The sequence below is a fragment of the Nematolebias whitei genome, chromosome 7 (genome assembly GCF_014905685.2).
Source record: "Nematolebias whitei isolate Nwh7 chromosome 7, NemWhi1, whole genome shotgun sequence".
In the NCBI taxonomy this organism is placed as follows: Eukaryota; Metazoa; Chordata; class Actinopteri; order Cyprinodontiformes; family Rivulidae; genus Nematolebias; species Nematolebias whitei.
Window position 1 is genome coordinate 43,841,154 of NC_056504.1, and position 20,760 is coordinate 43,861,913.

The 20,760-nt window shown below is 40.7% G+C and overlaps 2 protein-coding genes across 2 annotated transcripts in view; one reads left to right on the forward strand and one right to left on the reverse strand.

The window, feature by feature from the left end:
• LOC119411943 (serine/threonine-protein phosphatase 6 regulatory ankyrin repeat subunit C-like) overlaps window positions 1-20,760 on the reverse strand; it is a 1,101,338-nt gene that overhangs the window by 459,596 nt on the left and 620,982 nt on the right. The gene's annotated exons all lie outside the window — the stretch shown is intronic.
• On the forward strand, window positions 1,934-5,226 carry il19l (interleukin 19 like). The gene is made up of 5 exons (XM_037678944.1): window positions 1,934-2,104; window positions 2,281-2,343; window positions 3,386-3,538; window positions 3,627-3,689; window positions 5,140-5,226. The coding sequence occupies exons 1-5, from the start codon at window positions 1,934-1,936 to the stop codon at window positions 5,224-5,226; spliced, it is 537 nt and encodes a 178-aa protein (XP_037534872.1).

Below are 20,760 nucleotides of genomic sequence, written 5' to 3' on the forward strand. Positions count from 1 at the left end.
TGTATATATGTATATATATGTATATTACAAGTTAACGGCTTATTTGAGGATAGCCAAATCAAACATTGCTGCTGTTTTAAATCAAATTCAGTCTCAAACATGTTTCTATTTTTGTCAGTTTTGCGTTACCATTTTCTTTCTGACTATAAGGTGCACCAGATAATAAGGCGCAATATCATTGAACAGGTCTGTTTTCATACATAAGGCACATCGGATTATAAGGCGCATTAAGCGACACAAAACAGTCAAATAAGTCAAACTTTTTTCAACTCGTTCACAAAAACCACATAAAATTGGTTCTCGGTCAGTAAGAACAACCAGAGTTAATACATGAGGCGCACCTGATGATAAGGCTCACTGTCCATGTTTGAGAAAATAAAAGGATTTCAAATGCGCCTTATAGTCTGAAAAATACCATATTTGATTATTTATATATACACTGTATACATTAAATTGTCACCTGTTTCACATAGGGATATTCTGGGAGAAATATCATAAACTCTCTTTCTGTTTACTAATAATAATACAATCTAAAATACTAAAATGACAAAAACGTAAACATTTTTGAGATTAAAGTTGCTTTAGCAATCCACTTTGGTTTAGGCAATACACGAATAGTGTCAGTCCGGTCAGAATTAAGCTCTAATTCTCTAAACTCAGATGATTCAAAGAGCTATCTACGACAGATAAGATAATAATTGTTTATATCTGTTTCACTATGATAAATAATGCAATCCAAAAATAAAGAATCTTTAGGTTTTTCCACAAGAACTACGGCTTATCAGAAGCAAATTTCAAAGTTAATAAAATTGAAAAAGGTCAGAAAGCATACGCGGTTTAAAAGCCTGATGCGTTTCTCGTGAACAGAATTAAATCTGTTTGACTTAAATTGAAGACAGCCAGGTTGTGAAAGTTTCGTGATGACCTCTAGTGGTTCTCTGTACTACCAAACAAGTCTTCCTGAGTTATGAGAGGGTGTCACCGCTTTTTTTTTTCTTCTTCCTTTATACGAATGCAGATTTGTAGAGTCTAGAAAGAAAGTTGGGAATTTTGCACTTCCTCTGTCAGACCCTTGCTGCTTGTTAACTCGGTAACACACTGCAAACACAGGTAATTCCTGCGTCCGCCGGACTTTCCTCCTATTCCTTTAATCTTTCTATTTTTTACTGCACGTGAATTTTCAACCTTCACTGTAAACAGGTAAACGGGTCTGGCAGGTGTTTTTGAAAAGTGCCTGCGTGACGTGGCGGAAGCTCAGAACCTTAAGGAAAAAATGTGCTGACGCAAGCATTATTGGAAGAGCACAGACAATGTCGCTCTGCAACATATGAGCAGACAGGCTAATCAATCTTAGCAGAAACTCATTGTTACACTGAAAAAACTCTCACCTCTTGGATTTTCTTTCTCTAAAAATAACTTTACCCAGAATTCAAAGAATTTTAAGGCAAGTTGTAAAGGAAGTAATGACACTGGTCAAATGAATGACTCATGCAATTGAACGATTAGCAATAGTGAAATTGTTTCTACAAACTACGTCACAAGAGGAAAAAGTTACGGCATTTACCCTTTCTCATACACAGAGCTGGGCTGGAAGTTCCTTTAATTGCATCACTCATTTCCTTCTGGACTCACACATGTATGAACATGCACTTTTGTAGCTATTTTCTGTAAGGTAGAAAAAAAACAGGTAAAATTCCCGTCAAGCGGCTATAAGAGGAGAGAGGATGGAGGCACAGAGATACACCTTCGCTGAGACTCTTCCTCTGCAGAAGCACACAGGTGAGTCTGAGCACAGGTGCGCTCTCATTCATGTGAGATGGTTTGGGTTTTAGAACCACTGATTGAAGAACATTTGTGTTCTCAGCCAGTTTTCTTGTATCCTCAAGAGGTTTAACCAGATATGTTGTCCTGTCAGCTTTACCACCAGGTAACAATGGTCCGGATGCTGCTTGGCTCCTTCATCTACCTCTTCCTCCTAATCCACCTCTTCCTCGGATGTCTGTGCAAGATGACAGAGGGTCGAACTCTGCATGTGGACGGCTGCTCTGCCAACGTTCACATACATGAACTACGCAGACATTACTCCGACATACGACACCACGCGGTGAGTTGAACTCGAACCTCACCGATCGGTGCAGGTGCACACTCAGAATGATGTGCAGACGCTTCGTCCCGTTCAAACACCTGCAAAGGTCAAGAACTCTTCACAGCAATCATGATTACTCTGTCGACATACCAGACAATAAACAAGTCTAATATGGAATTTTGTGATTTAAATAGCTATCAGGAGACAATGAGATCGATGTGAAACTTCTGGAAGAATCTCTGATCAAAGACGTTCAGGTGAGGCCCGTTGCTTGCGTTCTGATCTATATACCGTATTTTTCGGACTATATATCACACTTAAAATCCTTTAATTTTCTCAAACATCAAAAGTGAGCTTTATAATCCGGTGCACTTTATGTATTAATTCTGGTTGTGCTTGCTGACCTCGAACAGATTTTATGTGGTACACGGTAGGCCTGTCACGATAACAAATCTTGCTGGGCGATAAACTGTCTCAGTAATTATTGCAATAAACGATAATATTGTTTGAAATTTGACAATAATTAGCAATTATTGTCAAATTTAAGAAGAAATGTTGGTTAATTTGTTTTGAGTGTAGTATATTTTTTGACCACCGACGGCAGTATAAGATTGTTTGAACCGCAGGATGGATAGTGAGGGAGCAGCATGTCTCTTTAAGAAAAATGGGAGGGAGGCCCCTTGACGTGACATGGGCTGTCTCTCATTTCTTTCTTCAGTTCTCAGAATGGCGGACGCTCGGTGTGGTTTGAGCTCTTTAGCATAGCATTTGTCACACAAAGCTTTTAATAAAAAAATCAAAAAAGTTCTCTGCTTGTTTTTGCAGAGAAAAACTACTTTTTACACAAAGGCACGGGTTTCAACTGTGAATTTTGGCGCTTCGATATTTTTCCCCGAGGTCGGCCTGTTAGCTTAGCTCATAGCTTAGCTTCTCAGCTTAGCTGCTTTTACCGATCCAAAAACGCGATTTTAGACGGGTAAAACAGATTTTAAAGAGAAAAGAGAAAGGGAGGGATCAGTGAAGAGCACCGGAGTTGAGCCTTTTGTCATCCAGTGTCTTCAGTAGAAAGAGAGATGAAGAAACGATAAAGCCGATAAATGAAAACGAGGATGATCATTTTCATTTGTCGTGCAATTAATTGATTTATTGTTTATTGCGACAGGCCTAGTACACGGTGCTCAAAAAAATCTGTCACAATTAACTTGTTTCGCTTAATGCGCCTTATAGTCCAAAAAATATGGTACTTCTGTAGTCACTTGCATCAACACATTGTGAATGACATTTGCACGTTTCCACCAGGAGGGTCAGACATGCTGCTTCTTGCGTCTCCTGCTGCGCTTCTACGTTGAAAGAGTGTTCAACAACTTCCCATCCTCCCAGCCGCACCACCAGCGCTGCTCCAGCGCCCTGGCGAACGCTTTTGTCACCATCAGAAGAGACATGCACAAATGTGTAAGTCGGCTGTCTGGTTTTATTGTTCTTCACTTATAAGATGCGCTTGTGTGAGAAGTTGTTCTAACGCCTGTTGTGATCTGCACAGCACTGCCACTGTGGAGAAGAAACCCAGAGAACAATCGACTCAGTCCTTAACAAGTTTGACAAGGTAAACGGCACAGGTTTTATTAAGTGAACACTAAATAATGAGCTTATTTTTAATACGTAGCCGTACAGTAGATTAATAAATATGAACATCTAGTTTTGTTGAGGAAAATTAGGATAGAGTCTTAAAGGTCAATAAAAAATATGGAAAGGAACTCCTTCCTGTCAGTAAAGATAACCAGCACTGACCTTTCTTTTAAAATTTTTAGTTAGCGTGAAAAAAACTACAAAAAAAAATGAATTAAAGTGAAAATTTAAAGTAAAACAAGTGCTGTTTTTATAAATGTTTTTCAGACTTATCTTTTTTTTTCTTTCCAAAACAGCATTCTGGTGTAAAAGAACATCACATAAACTAATATTAAATCTCAACGCATTGGCATGACGTCGTTATCATTGCTCTGTCACATGAACTCCGACTGCGTGTTACTGCCGCGGCTGCAAATATATCGGCCCATCTGATCAGCATGCTCAGTCAGCGTAAAACTTTACTGAACTCCTGGTGCACTGAAACACTCGCAGCCTCAGCATCATCAGCAGGACTTAAGTTTGTAAACCGATCGATGCTGGAACGCAAATAGCGGGGTGTGGGGGTGTCTGTGGATCCTCCCCCAGAAAATTTTAGATAAATTAGATGCAATTTCCTGCATTTTCATGTATTTTAACGGATTGTTAAACATCTACGTTACATTTGTAAACTCTCCACTTATGTCAGGCATCCTACCCTCTCCCCCTTACTTGATGGTTCTGAGCAGACTCTTCTTCGCTGAATTCAATGTCCGACTCCACATGTGAAACTTCCAGCTGCCTCCTCCAGCTGTTCATGGTGGCTGCTTGTGGACTCCTGCCTGATTAGCTCATCACTCAACCTCACCACTCTTTTAGGGGCGGAGATTTTTTTTAAGGGTAGAGGCGAAAATGCTTACTTGAAGGGGCAGCTCGTATGTGATATCAAGAAGCTCGAAAGTGGCTGTTGTGTTTAAAACGAGTGTTTATATAATTATATTCAGTTTACACATCAAATATAAGTTTTATTCCTTCAAGGCAGTCACATTTGTTTATAACTTTATTATTAGTAAGCCTGAGAGTTACCAGATCCAAGCAAACAGTTACTGGAACGCACCCTGTCAAAATAAGACTTCCCAGATCTTGTCCCCGCAGGATCTGGATCAAATTAAGACCTGATCAGCATACAGTGTAATGATCTATGCCCAGTACATTCCTGTAGAAACACAAAAATAGCTGATGTAATGTTCTTTTGCACAATTATGTCATTTTTAACAAAAAATCGTGTTATAGGCCTGAAAATTATTTTTTAAAACAGGTTCAGATCGATGAAGACTTCTGCTGTTTTCTTCTTCCTTTGTGGTTTATGACTTCATTTATTGTTTTGTCAGTGATGTATCGATGCTCATTATTAAATCTATTCGCCTTCTTCTTTCCACTTCCCCCGGCAGATTCAGATTCATCCAGCAGCACACAAAGCAGTGGGAGAACTGAACACGGTTCTAGACTGGCTGGACGGACTGGGACAAAAAGCATGAAACTGGAGAACACCGACTTGTTCATTTCCCCTTTGTAGCATTTTGCATTTCCCTGCTGGTACTTGAATTAAGTTAAAATTGTATTGTTTTTTTGTCCGACACATGTACAGTTTGAAATGTATTTATAACAAACATTGTTTTTAGATGTAAATACAGTTTAGAAATAAAAAAAATAATGGTTTTATATTGTGAGATTGGAGTAAATGAGTTTTTTTCATTCAAACAATGTTTGAGATGTGACAAAGAAAAAAAATGTGGTCTCACTTGTAAATGTCTTCAAGGCTCAATGTGACTTATCTGTTTAAATAAAGGTTGAGTGAGTACCAAAAAAACAAAGAGATGTTTGGAAACATCACCATCTAGTGGGGCTGTATGATCTGCTGTGTTTCAAGAAAAAACTACAACCCCTGCAAAAATGATGGAATCACCACTTTTAGAGAATGGTCTAACCATTGTTTCATTACGTACACCAAAAAATAAAAACACACAAACATGCTACAGAATTATCATATAAACAATAAAAAACTAGATAAATTGCATTTCCTGCGAAAATGCAATGTGAATGCTTATTGCTGAAGAACTTGCTGAGAAAAAGCTAAAATTAGTTAAAAACATGCTGAAAATGTAGCTGAAATGGAAGAACAAGCCCAAGTTAGCAGAAGAAAGCAGAAAGAATTTGCTGAATTAGGTTTAAATAAGCAGAAATGTGCACAGAATCTAGTAAATTAGCTTGTAAGGTGACAATTGGACATGGAGGCCTCCACCCGTTTAATGATGGATGGTTTCTCTTCTCAAAGATGGCTTCCTTCACGCCCCTCTCCATCCAACGTTCCTCTCTATCAAGGATGTGAACATCTTCGTCCCTGAGTGACCGCTGTCCTGTAGACTCAGCCCTCTGTGAATAGCAAGCGGCCATCAGGGCACTAACGATCGATCATTAAGGCGTTCACACCAGCTGTTTAGTCCGCTTTAATCGAACTCTAGTCCGTTTACCTAGAAAGTCCGGTTCGTTTGGGGAGGTGTGAATGTGCAATCGAATTCTGATGTGGAACAAAAAAGCGAACTCTGGTCTGCCTAAAAATCTAGGTCTCAGTTCGGTTGAAGTGAACTCGAATGCAGTGTGAATGCAAGCGGACCGCTGTCTGCTTGCATTCACACTGCATTCAAATCCAAATACAGGAAGTGGACTACAACACAGGGCAAACAAACACGCATTTCTCTTACCTCATACGGAGCCGTCAGCCGCCTCGTGTGAAAAACAACATTCTCCATGGTCTTCTGTCTCAATCTTCCACTCAACCTAAGTCTATTGTTGAAAAATGACAAAACAGAACTCCTAAAAACGCAAAAATTTGACGCCACTCCATTTTTGTTTTTATTTTCAGAAGAAGAAGAAGAAGTGTCTTCTTCAGAGGTTTTCGTGTTGTTTCCTTCAGTAGTTCTTGGTGCAGCGCCACCACAGGCGAGGGGGGGAACAGATTGGCTCGAATGACTCGGCGCAGCGCGAATGTGAAAATGTTACATATGTTCTGAATATTGGTCGCCAATCGAACCGAGTCTACCGGACTATCAATTGTGAAATCGACCTAAGCTGATGATGATCGGTCCGTTCGGGCTGTCAGCAACAAACTGGTTGATCCACTCTGAGATGGGGCTATTTATAAGATTGAGTTTAGTGCAGCTCCTCAGACTGACAAAGTCTTTTAGATAACGTTTCAACAATTTAAAAAATAAAATAAAAAAATTTAATCCGTCCAGAGGACCTGACTTAACTTTGTTAGATAAAATCATTGATTGTTGCTTTTCTTATTTTTATACTCTCAGTTATACTCACGGCACAGCTGGACTCAAGTCAATGCATCACAGCGGACAATGCATTCCTCGTTCCATTTTGGTCTACAGTCCTCTGCATATTCAACAGATACTCCCTTTTTCCATCTCGCCCAGAAGCTGTTCGCTAAGAACTGCACTTTACACCATTGTTTCCTGAGATCTTCTTTGAGGAACTGTCCAGGCGGTGGTGAAAGTGATCTGACAATAGGAATAATGATGTTGTTCAACTAAATAAAGCCATCAGTTAATAAGAGCTGGTCTGTCGTCAGTTACAAACAAATGATTTCTCATTAATATGGAGAAACTGACATCATCCAGTCTGATTTGTTCCACTTCAAACTTGTCCTAATTGCCGACAAAACCAAAGGGATGCTTTTTTCTCAATCAGGAAGTTGGTCCCAGCAGTTCTTCCTTTGATTTTATCCTCAAATGGTGCTCCTATTGAGTTTGTCGATTCCTACAAATATTTGGGTATCTTGGTCGATTTGCAGCTCTCTCTTCAGCTCCACGTGGAAAACTTGTTAAGGAAACTGAAAGTTTTTTTTTTTTTTTTTCAGAAATAGATCCTGTTTAACTCTGAACACTAGGAAACGCCTTGTAACTGTGACTTTCCTTCCCTTCATCGACTACGGTGACGTTATTTACATGAACGCTCCTACAAGCACCCTGCAGATGTTGGACGCTGTCTATCACGGTGCACTAAGATTCATAACTGGCTGTAACTACTGTACCCATCACTGCACCCTGTATTCACTGGTTAACTGGTCATCATTAACTTCAGATGATCTGTTTTGATACTGTATGCTCCACACTGGTTGGTCGTCATTATCTGCATCGTTTTTATGTCTATATTCTGATTTAACTCATTTTGTATTTTGCTTGGTGAGTTACCTGTTGTTTTGTCTGTACAGCACTTTGGTTGGCCTTGTCGCTGTTTTAAGTGCTTTATAAATAAAGTGGTATGGTATGGTAACTTCACGCAGACTCTCTCACTGGTGCATTTTCATCTTTAAATCACTTCTTGGTCTGCTGCCTTCATACATCTCCTCCTACATGTCTCTGCGTGAGTGCAGTTACAGCGTGCGCTCTCAGGACATTGTTACTTGCAGTGTTCCCTCAGTGAGAACTGAACTAGGCAAAAGGGCCTTCTCCTACTCCGCTCCCGTTTCCTGGAATATCTTACAAAAAGATCTGAAGCTCTCGACCATGACCCCTCTAAGTGGCTTTAAACATCTGTTAAGTTCCTGGGGAAAAACCAACACAAACATGTTCCTGCTTTTAGTTTTCTACATCGCCTTATAATCTAGCTGGGGTTTTTTTTGTTACATTTTCTTTTAAAAACCATGTTATTTTCACTTGTTATTCTCAATTTGTATGCATCATTTATGATTGTCCACTGCCGTCATCACCCTTTGTTAAAACCATGTCTCTTGTAAATGAGTCCCGTTAACATGTATATATAAAGGTTGATTGAAAATCTTTGGAGTTCACGTTTATCTCCAGCTGGCCAGCAGGTGGCAGCAGAGCACCTGAAGAATGATTTTATTTTCCTGATTGATAATTAGTTGTACAAGAACTTTATTTGACTGAGTCAGACCTTGTTACTGTTTATGCTGTTCAACGTTCTTTGACTGGGATGCATTGACCTGAGTCCAGCTGTGCCGCGAGTACAACTGAGAGTATAAAAATAAAGATGAGGTATTTACTTGAAAATTATATTTTTGTAAACACTGAAGTAATAATAAAAAAAGATAAAACAATATCAGATACTCAAGAAAGAATCAGATAAAACTGCACATTGGTTTCATTCACAACCCTCCAGCTGTCTGTGGGTTGATAAACTTAATTTTAAATGAAAGTGGAAATGGATCAGGTCAGTCTGCTCATTTAAAAAAATAGTTGTTGCACAGAAGTTGCAGAACTGCACTGCAGAGGTGCAAAATTCATTCTGAGGCTTTAAGTACAACCTAGGAATTCAAAAATGTTAAAATACTTTTCTCTGAAAAATAAAACTGGAGCCTGCTCATGACTGATTTACTAGTTATAGAAATATTAATGATGCAATACCGTGATAATTTTTGTTCAACTGAGCAGAAAAATCTACTTTTGCTGTTTGGTTTCATAAACTGAAGAAAGTAAAATTATTGTAATTTTATCTGTTACTTTTTTTTAAATTTGTTTTACTGTTGTTGTTTTTTTTACTCTACTTTAAATACTCATTTGGTTCTCTAACAGGTAGAATAAATAAATATTTGGAGTAATAACAGACGTCTTTAACTTTTTCTTTTAGTTAAGATTTTTTATAATAAATCTGTAAGCTCATATAACTGAAACAATATAATTTAAAGCAGAATTTGAAGAACCACTTTTCACTGCAATAAAGCTGCAAGTCTTTGGGAGTTTTGCGTCGACCAACTTTGCTCATTCTTTGTGAAACAGCTCAAACTCAGTCAGACTGGATGGAGGTCGTCTGTGAACAGCAGCTGTCGAGTCCTGCCATCAATCCTCAGTGAGATTTTGGTCTGACATGGATATGCTGGATCTGAACATCACATCGCTCTGGTTGGATGTTGTCCAGCTGGAAGGTCAGATTTTCTTCTGGGATTATCCTTTATTTAGATCCATCCACCTTCCCATCACCATCATCACCTTTATTAAAGACACAAGCGGGTCCATATAAAAATGCAAATAATATATATATATATATATATATATATATATTTAAAAAAAACAATAAAAATAAAAAAGAACCCAAATGTAAGTCACAGATTTAAATAAGGGCTGAAACGCCAGTGGTCCCACATTATGGACTTAAACCTGACTGAGCTCTATGTAACATCCGTTAGCATCAGGATGATGTTATTTGTAGAATCACGTAATCTCCACATAAATCTGTACTTAAGGTTACGTAACGCAGCATAAAAACTGGAGACAACAACAAATAACTGACTTGCACTAGTCCATCTCAGCATCCTCATTCCATCATTATATGCCACTTTGAATTTCTGTACACAGCTTTGCTTGTATCATCTCCACAAGTGGGCAGTATACAAAGGAGTGCAGTATGCTTTAAAAAGAGGCACTTTCACTGATGCAGATCACATCCCCGGACTTGCGTACAAGCATGTTGGCTTGTGCACACATTAAACGACGCTGTCTGTAAATGTCCATGTCATCAGCCAGATCATCACTTTTATAATGTCCCAGGTATTTAACAGCAGCACACACTTTAAGAACAGCACCAGATAATCAGTTCCGACCAGCTTATAAAAAGCTCCCCCGCAGTTTTTTTGCTGCCACCACCGTGTTTCACAGTGGGGGCAGTGTATGTGTAGTGTTAGCTTTCCGCCACACATGGCGTTTTGTGTTTCCTACATGGCTTGTGACAAACTGCAAACAAAACTTCTTTTAGGCTTGACCCACTATGACAAGGTGCTGTTTATAAGACTGAGTTTGTTGCAGCTCCTCGGACTGATGAAGTCTTCTGGATGAAAGAAGAAACATTTCAACAAAAAGAATATGTCCAGAGGACCTGACTTAACTTTGCTGGATTTTTCTACCTGGATTATTGAGCATAAATCAGGGAGACTTCTTATCATTTTTGTTCACCAGCTTTCTTTTTGCTTCTGTTCCATAAAAGCCAGATTTGTGGAGCGCAGACTAGTACGTGACCTGTGGACAGATTGTCCCACCTGAGCCGTGTCTCTCTATCGCTTCTCCAGAGTAACCATGAGGCTTCTTGGCTCTCTCTGCTCGTCAGTTTAGGTGGACGCCCATGAGTTGGGAGGTTTGCAGTTGTGCCGCACTGTTTCCATTTTTAGATTGAACGGTCAGCGCTTCACTGTTATTCTGTCCTCCACTGACTTTCCCTTCCACAGGATGAGCCTGAGAGCGTCCTCTGCTGGGTGGTGCTGCCACTCCCGACATCAGCTGACTCAGCTGTTTCCTACAACACCTAAAGGCTGCTGGAGGATTAAAGGCTGAGCTGATCACCCAATCAACATTGGAACATTAAAACTCACTAGGTGACTGTTATCGCGTCAGTCAATTACTCTTCTAGGTGTGCCGTTGATTTTTGTTTTGTTAAGTTACCTATCCTCCTACTCAGAATGAATAAAGTACTCCCAAGTCTTCTGGTGGCCTTCATTGCTTCTGTGGTTTCATCGTTCCCATCAAATCAGTCTCTAAGATAAATACCATTGTGATATCTGCTGCAGTCATTTCCCTGCAAACATGAGACAGCTCAGCTTATCTACATGCCTGTCCACTCTCTTGGTTCATACTATAACATCTGCTGATGACATTACCAGACTGCTAGAACCCTCTTTGACACTTTAGGCAGTTTGTCCCATTCTTCTTTGCAGTACTTCTCAAGCTCCATCAGGTTGGATGGGAGACATCTTTATACAGACATTTTCAGATATCTCCAGAGATGTTCAATTGGATTCAAGTCTGGACTCTGGCTTGGCCCCTCCAGAACATTCACAGAGTGGTCCTGAAGCGACTCCTCTGAGATATTGGCCATGTGCTTGGGGTCATTGTTCTGCCGAAAAATGAATTGTCACACCAGTCTGAGGTCAAGAGCATTCTGGAGCAGGTTTTTATCTGGCATGTCTCTGCACATTGCTGCATTCATCTTCTCTATATCCTGACTGGTCCACCAGTTCCTGCTGCTGAAAAACATCCCCATAGCATGATGCTGCCACCACCATACGTCACTGGATGGTATTGACCTGGTGATGAGCGGCGCCTGGTTCTCTCTAAACATGACACAAAACATTCACACCAAAGAGTTCAATCTTTGTCTCATCAGACCAGAGAATTTTGTTTCTCATGGTCTTGAGAGTCCTTCAGGTGCCTTTTGGCAAACTCCAGACGGGCTGCCATATGCCTTTTATTAAGTAGTGGCTTTTGTCTGGCCACTCTACCATACAGGCCTGATTGTGGATTGGTGCAGATATGGTTGTCCTTTTGGGAGGTTCTCCTCTCTCCACAGAGGAATGCTGGGTTTCTGACAGACGGATAATCAGGTTTTTGGTCACGTCCCTGACTAAGGCTCTTCTCCCCCAGTTGCACATTATAGATGGCCAGCCATCTCTAGGAAGAGTCCTGGTGGTTCCAAATGTTTTCCATTTGTGATTGATGAAGGCCACTGTGCTCAGTGAGCCTTCAAAGCAGCAGAATCTTTTCTGTATCCTTCCCCAGATTTGTGCCCCAACACAATCCAGTGTTGTAGGTCTACAGACAATTCCTTTGATCTCATGCTTGGTGTTTGGTCATGCACTGTCAACTGTGGGACCTTATATAGACAGGTGTGTGTGTGCCTTTCCAAATCAAGTCCACTCGACAGAATTTACCGAAGGTGGACTCCATTTAAGTTGGAGAAACATCTCAAGGATGATCAGTGGAAACAGTATGCATCCGAGCTCAGTTTTAAGCATCATGGTAAAGGCTGTGAATATTTATATAAATTTGATTTCTTAGTTTTCTATTTTTGATAAATTTGCAAAAATCTCAAATATATATTTTTTCACATTGTCATAACAGGGAATTTCACTAGGTGATTGCTGCTTTACCACATCCATCGCGAGGGAGAACTCTTGGGAGCACCTCTTGTTGCTATGAAAAGAAAGCCTCCAGTAAAGCGTCATAGGGATTTAAACAACCATCAAGCTCTTGTAAAACTGCAACGATCCTGGCTGGGTCCTCCATATCTACCTGGGGATGGAACTTTATCTCCTCTCACGCTTCTCCTTCCAGATGATCAAATAAGAAAAATGCCTCATTGGCCTCAGATAAATGGAGTGTTTTATTACAAGCGTGCACCTTCTCAAGTCATTCAGCTAAACTTGTACCTTTCTTTCTCCTAAATATAGGACATCTCCTATCCTGTGGGCTGAACATTAGTCTTGCCATTAAAGGGACATTAACACTTGAGTAGTGAGGGGCACAGCGACATACAGCAGTGAGTACGGAAAGTATTCAGACCCTTTTAAAATTTCCACTCTTTCTTTCATTGCAGCCTTTTGCTAAAATCAAATGTTTTTTTTCTCATTAATGTACACCCAGCACCCCATCTTGACATAAAAAACCAGAAATGTAGAAATTTTTGCAAATTATAAAAAGAATATCTGAAAACATCACATGGTCATAAGTATTCAGACTCTTTGCTCAGTATTGAGTAAAAGCACCGTTTTGAGCTAGTACAGACATGAGACTTCTTGGGAATGATGCAACAAGTTTTTCACACCTGGATTTGGGGATCCTCTGCCATTCTTCCTTGTAGATCCTCTCCAGTTCCGTCAGGTTGGATAGTGAACGTTGGTGGACAGCCATTTGCAGGTCTCTCCAGAGATGCTCAATTGAGTTTAGGTCAGGACTCTGGCTGGACCAGTCAAGAATGGTCACATAGTTGTTCCAAAGCCGCTCCTTTGTAATTTTAGCTGTGTGCTTAGGGTCATTGTCTTGTTGGAAGGTGGCCCTTTGGCCCAGTCTGAAGTCCAGAGCACTCTGGAAGAGGTTTTCTTCCAGGATATCTCTGTACTTGGCCGCATTCATCTTTCCTTCAATTGCAACCAGTCGTCATGTCCCTGCAGCTGAAAAACACCCCCAGATCATGATGCTGCCACTACCATGTTTCACAGTTGGGATTGTATTGGGCAGGTGATGAGCTGTGCCTGGTTTTCTCCACACATACTGCTTAGAATTAACACCAAAAATTTCAGAATTAACACCAAAAATTTCAATCTTTATCTCATCAGGCAAGAGGATCTTATTTCTCATTGTCTGGGAGTCCTTCATGTGTTTTTTGGCAAACTCTATGCGGGTTTTCATAAGTCTTGCATTGAGAAGAGGCTTCTGTTGGGCCACTCTGCCATAAAGCCCCGACTGGTGAAGGGCTGCAGTGATAGTTGACTTTGTGGAACTTTCTCCCATCTCCCTACTGCATCTCTGGAGCTCAGCCACAGTGAACTTTGGGTTCTTCTTTACCTCTCTCACCAAGGCTCTTCTCCCAGGATTCCTCCATTTGGCTGGACAGCCAGATCTAGGAAGAGATCTGGTCATCCCAAACTTCTTCCATTTAAGGATTATGGAGGCCACTGTGCTCTTAAGAACCTTGAGTGCTGCAGAAATTCTTTTTTTAACCTTGGCCAGATCTATGCCTTGCCACAATTCTGTCTCTGAGCTCCTTGGGCAGCTCATTTGACCTCACGATTCTCATTTGCTCTGACATGCACTGTGAGCTGTGAGATCTTATATAGACAGGTGTGTGCCTTTCCTAATCAAGTCCAGTCAGTTTAATTACACACAGCTGGACTCCAATGAAGGAGTAGAAACATCTCAAGGAGGATCAGAAGGAAATGGACAGCATGTGATTTAAATATGAGTGTCACAGCAAAGGGTCTGAATACTTATGACCATGTGATAAGTCAGTTTGTCTTTTTTTTTTTTTTTTGTAAAAAATTCTACATTTCTGTTTTTTTAATGTCAAGATGGGGTGCTGAGTGTACATTAATGAGAAATAAAATTAACTTTTTTGATTTTAGCAAAAGGCTGCAATGAAACAAATGGTGAAAATTTTAAAAGGGTTTGAATACTTTCTTTACCCACTGTAGAAGGTACAGCACTCTGATGAGTCACAACCAGGGCTTAATTTGAGCCGGATCCTGCCAGAACATGATCCGAGAACTCTCTTATTTTGAAAGGGTGCATTCCGGCAACTGTTTGTATGGATCCAGTAACACTCGGGTTTACTAATAATAAAGTTATGAACAAATAGGACTGCCTTGAATGATTTAAACTTATATTGGATATGTAAATTGAAAATAATTGCATAAACACTCATTTTGTTAAAAAATAACAAACAAAAAAAAAAAAAAAAAACTGTAGTATGAGTTTTTATAACTGCTTATTGTTGTTGCTGTTGTCCATTGTTGTCATCTTTCTTTGTTGAAATCAGGTCTCTCTTGTAAATGAGTCCTCGAGGCTCAATGGGATTTACCTGTATAAATAAAGGTTGATTGATTTTAAAAACAACAGATGACACAACACAACTTCTTAATATCACATAGATGATCTGCCCCTTCAAGTGAAGCACTTCTGCCTCTACCCTTAAAAAAAAAAATCCCTGCCCTTAAAATAGTAGTGGGGGTGAGTGCTGAGGCAGTCGTACACAAGCTGGAGGAGACCAAAGGCATCCGTACGCAGGCGCCTGGAGGTTTCACATGCGGAGGCAGACAGCAACGCAGGGACAGAGTCGGGCTCTGTTTCAAGTCCGACTTACTTGATGGTTCCGTCAAGTAAGGGGGAGGGGGGGTGAGGATGCTTAACAGAAGCTGAGTGTTTACAAATATAGGTAAATGTAGCTGTTTAACAACCTGTTAAAATACACCAAAATGCAAGAAATTGCAAGCCCCCCCCCACACACACACACGCACACACCACCAGCCCACCCACTATTTGCGTTCCGGCATCAATCGGTTTACAAATTAAGCCTTGGTCACAACTGTGTTTTTTTTTCCAGACTGCAGTTTCTCATTTTCTATCCATAACAGTTGAACTACCTCAAATTCTTGCAACTCTTCCTCCATGGCCACCTTAAAATGAGATTAGCGATAAAAACCAGGAAATATAAATAAGTTAGCACTCTAAAGCCCCCAGTATACTTCCGCGTACGTCCATACGCAGAGGTACGCACGTACGTACGCGGAGGTACGAGCGTACCCCCCCCAGGGCATGTCCATGCAAAGCTCAATTTTTACGACCGCATTCGTGTACGCGGTGTCGCACAATAAACTGTCCGGCGATGGACTGTTTTGTATGCGACACCAATGTATTAAATTCCCCTTCTTCATCCCTGATCTGGCCTTTTCTTTTGTGTTTTTGCCAAGAGGCAGTGATCTCTTCCTCCTCCGTTGATGCCATGACTGAAATGGTGAGAAATGAAGGAATTTGTCATGAGCGAATTAAACTCAGGTCCAGCGTGGCTGCGGGAGGGTCTGGGGATTTCCTGGTGGGCTGGTCTGATGTGTGGGCTGCAGAGCCAGCGCTCCCTGTTTTTTTAGATGTTTTTATTAACAACATATAAACACAGAACACTGCTGCGGCTGAGGCTGCCAGCGCTCGTTTTTTCATTTATTTTTTCCGACCTGTCAATCAATCCAGTAGGCGTGTCAGCAAATGACCAATCGGCGACCTCAATTTGTCCCAAAAGTAAATGCCCCTCGTCTGTGAAGCTGCTCTGCAGCTGCTCAGGGTGTACGCTGGAGTCTGAAGTCTGAACCCTATGCGTACAGTACACGCATACGCTGGTGAAGATTCTCAGTACACGCGTACGTACACGTGAACGAACGAACGCGGGAGTATACTGGGGGCTTTAGGCACACACTGCTGCTTTGTTTCTAAACAACGCAACATACATCTAACAAAGTTAAGTCCAGTAATCTGGACGGGTTCAAAAAAACGTCAACAAGCAGAGCTTTTTGACTACCTGAGTAAACTCTGCCAGGGTAATGGACTTGTTCTTCCCCAAGTCCTCAGACTTTGGCTCATCAAAAGGTGGACATGGTGGACAGATCAATAAGATCCTCGAAGTGCTCCTTCCATCGCTCAACAATAGCCTCTTTCCGGGTCAGCAGTTCTCCACCTGAACCAAACACAGGACGTGACATGGCCTGCTTTCCTTTTCTGAGCCACAGAACGGTTTGCCTCCTTGCTTTATTTATGTTGATGTCAGTAACATGACAACTTGCCTGTTACTGTGGCTGCTTTGTGGAACAATATAATTTTGTGCAATATCACCCTCATTAAAATTGTAAGCATTACCTTCATTCACTCCAGTGCCAGAAGACCAGGTTTCATCTGGAAGCACAGCAACAAATGTAACACGGAAGTTTTAAAAGTTGGAACCTCAAGCATCCGGATCCTATTGTAGCAGCTGACAAACTTGTAAAAATAATCTGTGACTCACTGTTTAATTTACACTCAGGAAATGTATTTTTTATACTTTCCCTGATTCAGTATTCATACGTTTATAAACCTTGGGAAAATATGAGCTGTCACAGTGAGCTATGCTTACTTGAGTGTGGTTAACACCATCACAGGTGCTTATGCATTAGGCAGTACGTGTGGATGTGCTTACGTACTGATTTTCAAACATGAACACATGATTGACTAAATCATCTAACTGGAGACAATAAATAACCATCTGAGTAAGAAAAGGTTATGCTTACGTAAGTCTTCACTGCTAATAATGGGTAATGGAAAAGTTTTATTTAGAGGAAATTTCAAAGTTACTCTCAATAAATTCTTGCTTAATGGACTGGATTATTTTAGTTTTAAGCTACAGCAGAAAGTTTTCTTCATGTGCTTCCTCTGATCTGCAAAAAGAAAAAAGTTTCAGAGGAAGTTTTTGTAAGTATTTGAGGTCACATTTAATTTATGATTTGCCCTTTTCTAAAACCACCACTCTTCAGAGAGTCAACATGAAATTAATTTATCGGTTCGTGTAAGAATTATTACTAATAATGTAATGACCCGTTCGGTTCCTCTGGGAAACCTGGGATGTTCTCGGTCTGCTGGACCCGGTTCTGGACTGCAGTCTGTGAGGGCAGTTCTTATTACCATCAAGCTGCTGACTGGACCTGCTAAGCTGCTAACAAGACCACGCCGCTAACAGAACAGAAGCATGATGTTGAAAGAACCTCACTGCTAACCGAATCACACTGAAGACGTATTTCTTTTTCAACTTTGGCGCCTTGTTTTTAGTATTTTAGTAGTATTTTATGTTTTTAGCATTTTGCTGCATGCTTTGCTATTACTTGTTGTTGTTTTTGGCGAGTCGAGACAGTTCTTCTCATCCTAAGCCTTTCATTGCATTGTTGATCTTATGTTGATTTTGCATATGAAAAACAAACCTAACCTGAACTTGAACATATGAGAGTAGCCTACAACAACCTTGATGACTGAGCAGGATAAAGAGCAGGAAGTCAATATGACTAAAGTATTCACTGGAAGTTTGGTTGCACACACAAAAATCTAAGAATGGTGCTTTTACGCACTCTCAATTCTCAAAAATAGACATTATCCTTATCTGAATCACGAACCATCAAATGAATCAGCTGACGCACAAAAGGCTACTAGTCCCATGAGTGAGTGAGCGCTGGTGAACAGTTTTGGCAGAACGGGTGTCATCCTGTGGGAATGACTCTGCCAAAAACTATTTCTCAGTTTCCTTTTTTCTTTAACACTTTATCAACAGAAACTATATTAAAAAAAGTTCAAGCACGAGCATGAAGTTTACTTCTGTTTTCCACGTCTCACATGTTGCATCAACACTCGACATAAACAACAACTGAAACAGATCTGTGTGGGATTCGACGCCGAGACAGAAGCGAGCCTATTTGCAGTGTGAAAGTGAAAGATGGTTGTGGTGACTTTGTTAGTAAAGACGAATCCATTTCCTCTAAAGGTGACATCTGCACGTACACGAAGCAGAAACAAAAATATGCACAAATGCAACAAAAAGAATTGGGACGCGAGCAGCTGAGGAACATCCATCACAATGTGCAACTTGTAAACTTTGCCGAGTCGCAGAGAGGACCTAAGAGCGCAAAAAGCAGTCGGCTGTTTGCCTCAAAGTCTGATGCTCGCTGTTCATGACGCTGCAGTGTGAACCAGGTTTCAAAGGTGCTGCTGAATCAGCTGGACGTGGAATCATTTCAGGTAATGTGCTTGAAACTGCTGACGGCCGGTTCTGAGCACCACTCTGACAACATCAGAAACTGGTTTTGGAGGGAAGGGGTTAAAGCGTGGAGACAACAAAGAGACGACCTAACCGCAGCAGCACCTGATCCAAAGTGTCGCGCAGACAACAAAGAGACAATCGTTAAGATAAGTTCAATCTGATTCAGCTTTGGCCTCCTTTTTGATCTGCAGAGACATCATGAACGGCGCACAAGGCTGTTGTGGCGCCATTCAGCAAACCTCTGATTCTGCCTTCTTTCTTGTTAGTGGTAAAAGGATGCAGCTATATTTGTCATGGGGTCGTTTTTCTTTTTTGTTTTTTTATACCAACCTGAAACAAGATGTCTAATTGGTAAGTATTTCAAAGCACTGCCTCATATTTATCACAAGTTCCATTATCAGCCTGAAGTTCTCAAGCTGACGACTTCTCAATTCTGTGAAAAACTGACTAAAAAGCTGATTCATGTTATTTGCTGGTTTCGTCCCACAGCTGTTCATGTTTAGGAAGAAATGACACTGATGTGAGCTATAGGCGCACGTACGAAGGACTACGTCCAAAATCAGTTGTTTTATGAATAAAATACTTAATTTACTGACAGTTTCCAAATGTCACGACAGATATCCCATAAAGTAGTTTTTCATTCCGGGGTGCTGAATTATAATAACGAGAGTTTCCCATCAACTGCTGACTCTGTGATTTTTACATAAACAAACAACAAAACTTCTGTTAAGACATTTTTGTAAATGTCTCTAAATTAAATTTAAAAAAATCTACAAACCGGATACCAAAAAAGTTGGGACACTAAACAAATTGTGAATAAAAACTGAATGCAATGATGTGGAGATGGCAAATGTCAATATTTTATTCGTAATATAACATAGATGACAGATCAAAAGTTTAATCTGAGTAAATGTAACATTTTAAAGGAAAATATGTTGATTCAAAATTTCACAGTGTCAACAAATCCCAAAAAAAGTTGGGACAAGTAGCAATAAGTGGCTGGAAAAAGGAAATTGAGCATATAACGAACAGCTGGAAGACCAATTAACACTAATTAGGTCAATTGACAACATGATTGGGTATAAAAAGAGCTTCTCAGAGTGTCAGTGTTTCTCAGAAGCCAAGATGGTAAGAGGATCACCAATTCCACTATTGTTGCGCAGAAAGATAGTGCAGCAATACCAGAATGGTGTTACCCAGTGTAAAATAGCAAAGGCTTTTAAGTTATCATCATCAACCGTGCATAACATCATCAAAAGATTCAGAGAATCTGGAACAATCGCTGTGCGTAAGGGTCAAGGCCTTAAAACTCTAGTGGATGCTCGTGAGCTCCGGGCCCTTAAACATCACTGCACCTCAAACAGGAATGCCACTGCAAAGGAAATAACAGAATGGGCTCAGGAATACTTCCAGAAAGCATTGTCAGTGAACACAATCCACCGTGCCATCCACCGTTGCCAGCTGAAACTCTACAGTGCAAAGAGGAAGCCATTTCTAAGCAAGCTCCACAAGCTCAGATGTTTGCACTGGGCCAGGGGTCATTTAAAATGGAGTGTGGCAAAATGGAAGACTGTTCTGTGGTCAGATGAGTCACGATTTGAAGTTCTTTATGGAACACTGGGACGCCATGTCATCTGGACCGGAGAGGACAAGGATAGCCCAAGTTGTTATCAACGCTCCGTTCAGAAGCCTGCATCACTGATGGTATGGGGTTGCATGAGCGCTTGTGGCATGGGCAGCTTGCATGTCTGGAAAGGCACCATTAATGCAGAGAACTATGTTCAGGTTCTAGAACAACATATGCTCCCATCTAGACGTCATCTCTTTCAGGGAAGACCCTGCATTTTTCAACACGATAATACCAGACCACATTCTGCAGCAATCACAACATCATGGCTACGTAGGAGAAGGATCCGGGTACTGAAATGGCCAGCCTGCAGTCCAGAGCTTTCACC

What these genes read in the sequence shown, in the direction of transcription:
- il19l (XM_037678944.1), top strand. Translation starts at nt 1,934, where the DNA reads ATGGTCCGGATGCTGCTTGGCTCCTTCATCTACCTCTTCCTCCTAATC. An exon ending in CTCTGATCAAAGACGTTCAG is followed by an intron (nt 2,344 to 3,385) that starts GTGAGGCCCGTT and finishes CGTTTCCACCAG; the next exon opens with GAGGGTCAGACATGCTGCTT. An exon ending in GAAGAGACATGCACAAATGT is followed by an intron (nt 3,539 to 3,626) that starts GTAAGTCGGCTG and finishes TGATCTGCACAG; the next exon opens with CACTGCCACTGTGGAGAAGA.